The sequence below is a fragment of the Macrobrachium nipponense genome, chromosome 25 (assembly GCF_015104395.2).
Source record: "Macrobrachium nipponense isolate FS-2020 chromosome 25, ASM1510439v2, whole genome shotgun sequence".
Taxonomy (NCBI): domain Eukaryota; kingdom Metazoa; phylum Arthropoda; class Malacostraca; order Decapoda; family Palaemonidae; genus Macrobrachium; species Macrobrachium nipponense.
In genome coordinates this window covers 220,070-223,232 of record NC_087214.1, presented here as the reverse complement: position 1 = coordinate 223,232, position 3,163 = coordinate 220,070, and the positions used below count along the sequence as shown (strand labels likewise).

General features: G+C 33.9%; 1 protein-coding gene across 1 annotated transcript in view; it reads left to right on the top strand.

Annotated features, from left to right (window-relative positions):
• Nucleotides 1-201: 201 nt before the first annotated feature.
• Nucleotides 202-3,163, top strand: part of LOC135199236 (intraflagellar transport protein 56-like) — a 111,149-nt gene continuing 108,187 nt past the window's right edge. The window contains 3 exon segments of the mRNA XM_064227105.1: nt 202-311; nt 2,432-2,569; nt 2,850-3,047. Of these exon segments, the coding sequence (XP_064083175.1) occupies nt 309-311; nt 2,432-2,569; nt 2,850-3,047 (339 nt within the window). The 5' untranslated portion in view covers nt 202-308.

Genomic DNA, 3,163 nt, shown 5'->3' with positions numbered 1-3,163 from the left:
TTAAACCGTTAGGAATGGTATCGTTTTCTGTCGAATAACAAAATAGCACTTTCTAACCCATAAAAAATAATATTTATTGAAAAACATCACTACATGAAACCGAATATAATTCAAAACAGCTTTTGATAATATAAATAAAGGAAAATTTCACGTATACTTAGAACAAAAGGATACGTAACGCTTATACTCAGTTCCGTGGACATTACGATCACCTGTTTTTGACACATTCCTTCAAAACAAATAGAGTAATTCCTGTCAGTCACCAATCGTGCCGCATTTATGATTACTATTCTTGCTAATTTACAAAAATGGTTAGTGCCTTGATTGTTTTTGTATTTTTATGATAATACAGGTTATTAGTGCTGTAATAGAAGTTGTGAAATACTTTTAATAACTGAATTACGTTTTGCCTACTACCTAAGACTGATCTTCATGGCTAGAGGAAATAAAAACACACACGAACAAATACTTTAAAATACAAAACAGAAAACAGATGGTTATCATAACCATATACACAAAAAATATTAATATAAAAAAGTGGTAAATATTCTGGCTAGAAGAGGGCTGCAGTAGTAGGTAGTCTTCAGTTTTAAACAAATAACTTTTAACTGAACGATAATTTTAGTTTAGCCTGATTTGTATTTTATACTACTTGTTTGTGTGATTTTTATTTCCTTTAGCCCAATAATGGCTGATGTGTAGATCTGTCTAGCCTAAAAACACATTCCCCCCCCCCCCCCCCCCCCCCCACCTTAGGCTACATGTCTCTAAAAAGGCAATCTGTTGTCGCAAGCGTAATTGGTAAAACTGAAGGCAACTACTGCAGTCATCTCCCAACTAGCCTCGGATTAGAATATTTACCACCCTTTACTTTTTTTATTTATTTGTATTAGCCTAATATCTTTGTGTAGTGCATTTTATCTTTTTTTTTTTTTTTTTTTTTTTTTTTTATGTTCATCTTTTAGGTGTTGAACCGGGGGTTACTACCTACTAGGCTTCAGTTTTATCCGTTGTTTATACGATAGTTTAGGCTGGGTAAGTTAATAAGCTATGATTCTTCACCCTCCCCAGTTATGTCAAGCACTAGTGATTCCCCTCAGCTATCTCATGTTGCACACTTGACCATTAGGGTATGATTCCCCTACGCTATCTCATGTTGCACTTCTGCCCATTGGGTGCTGGAAAGGAGTTTGTTTTGGGGGGAGGGGGAATGAAAATGATTGAATCACATCAAAAGTGCCCTATCCTAACCTGTCCTAAAGTGCTTAATTAGTAATTCTAATGAAGTGTTTTGCATAAAGTTATTTTTTTATTAGTTCAATTTTTTATACTAAACATTACAGACAAGGTGTAGTATGTGATGCAGTACAGGTGAGATAACTTGAAAAATTTACCGACATATTGCAAGAAATTTACTGTCTTTTGTTCATGTTTTTATGTTAATCCCTGAGAGGCTGGTACTAAAGATGGCATTCTGTGGATCTCTTTGATATAAAACATGAACATAACATGGCAAATTTTTCATGTTATTTTGGTATATTTCCAAGCTAATCTCACCTGCAGTAGATTGTGTACACCCCCCCTTTCCTATATTGTAGTGAAAAAAAAAAAAAAAATGAATTTATAAACAGTATGTCTGTGAAGAGCTCTTCATTAGAATTACCCGTTTAAATCATAAATGTGAAGTACAGAATTTCATCTCAACCTAACCTTGCATGTCTGGGTTTTGACTGGTATTGGGTCATTCCACATCTCTACCCATCATCATACAGCATATTCCTTACCTTAGGCTGGCTGGTACTAAATGTGGCTTCTCGAGGAGCATTTCTGCGTAAAGACACAAACAAAATATCAAATTTCTCACATTATTTTGGTAAATTTTGAAAGTAATCTTAATTTTCAGGTACTTCCCAAGTCTTTTAGGCTTCTTATTTTATTTCCAACTAAATTTTGAATTGCCTTTGAACTTCTGTAAATTCCCAATACAGTACATACAGGTATCTGTATACTAAATTTACAGACCCATTTTACTAACCTACTCATAGATGTTTTGCTTAGAGAATACTGTGTGTATTATCTTGCCACATGTTTAATCAATCAATGAAATCAGTATATTTTTACTGTTTACTGTTGCAAATAACTGTTGACAGCTAATTACAAGTACTCAGTGCACAAGTATAGTAGAGCCTTTTTCAAAAAAATCTTAGTAATACGTAGCTACAATCATTTTTATATGTCAACTGTATTCTATTCCTTACTGTTAGACATCGAAAATCTTGTTTAGAGAGCCATATGTAAATGTTTTAACACTAACTATATATTGCTTTTTTTAGAAAGTATAAAAAACAAAATGGTAAAAAAATTTTTTTTATAGAGCTACTGAACCAGCTTAAGATACGTAATTTTTTTATTTGTTATTCTCACCCTTCAGATACTCTCTCGGGCAAAACCAGCTCTAGGAGCACACGTGGGACATCAAGCCGCTGCGCATGCTAACAAGAAAGTACTGCCAAAACTAGAGGATTTTCTCAACAAGCGTGATTTTACTGGAGCAATAACTCTCCTCGAGGTGAATGTGAAATAGTGGACATTTTTTTCAGGCAAAAATCTCTGCCATTCTTTATATTAATTCAGTTCAAAATCATGAGGATTATCCATCTAAACAAAAAATTCTGTATATAATAATAGGGACTTCTCTTCTAAACTCAAAATGATCTGGGACCCCTTGTGATAAAGAGAGCTTTTTCAGAATAAAATGGAATGGCCACTATGTAGACATTTATGTCTAGTTGAAAATTTGCATGTTTTTCAAAGCTTATTCTTCTACACTCACACATTACTTTTTATAGTTTCAGAGAAACAGCGGCAGTACGAGTGATGTTACGGACCAGTGGATTGGATATTGTGCCTTTCACCTTGGAGACTACAAACGAGCATTAATAGAATATGAAAAACTGACTAAACATCATAAAAGTCCACAACCAGAGAACTGGATTAGTTTAGCATGTTGCTATTTCTATCTTGGGATGTACCCTGAAGCTGAGGAGGTCAGTTTTCTTAAACATTGGTTTTTCTACAGACTTTTTCTAATGAAATTGCAGACAATAGTCTTGCATACTACAGTATTCTTTAGCACAAGATGGTTTGGTCATGGAAGTTCATT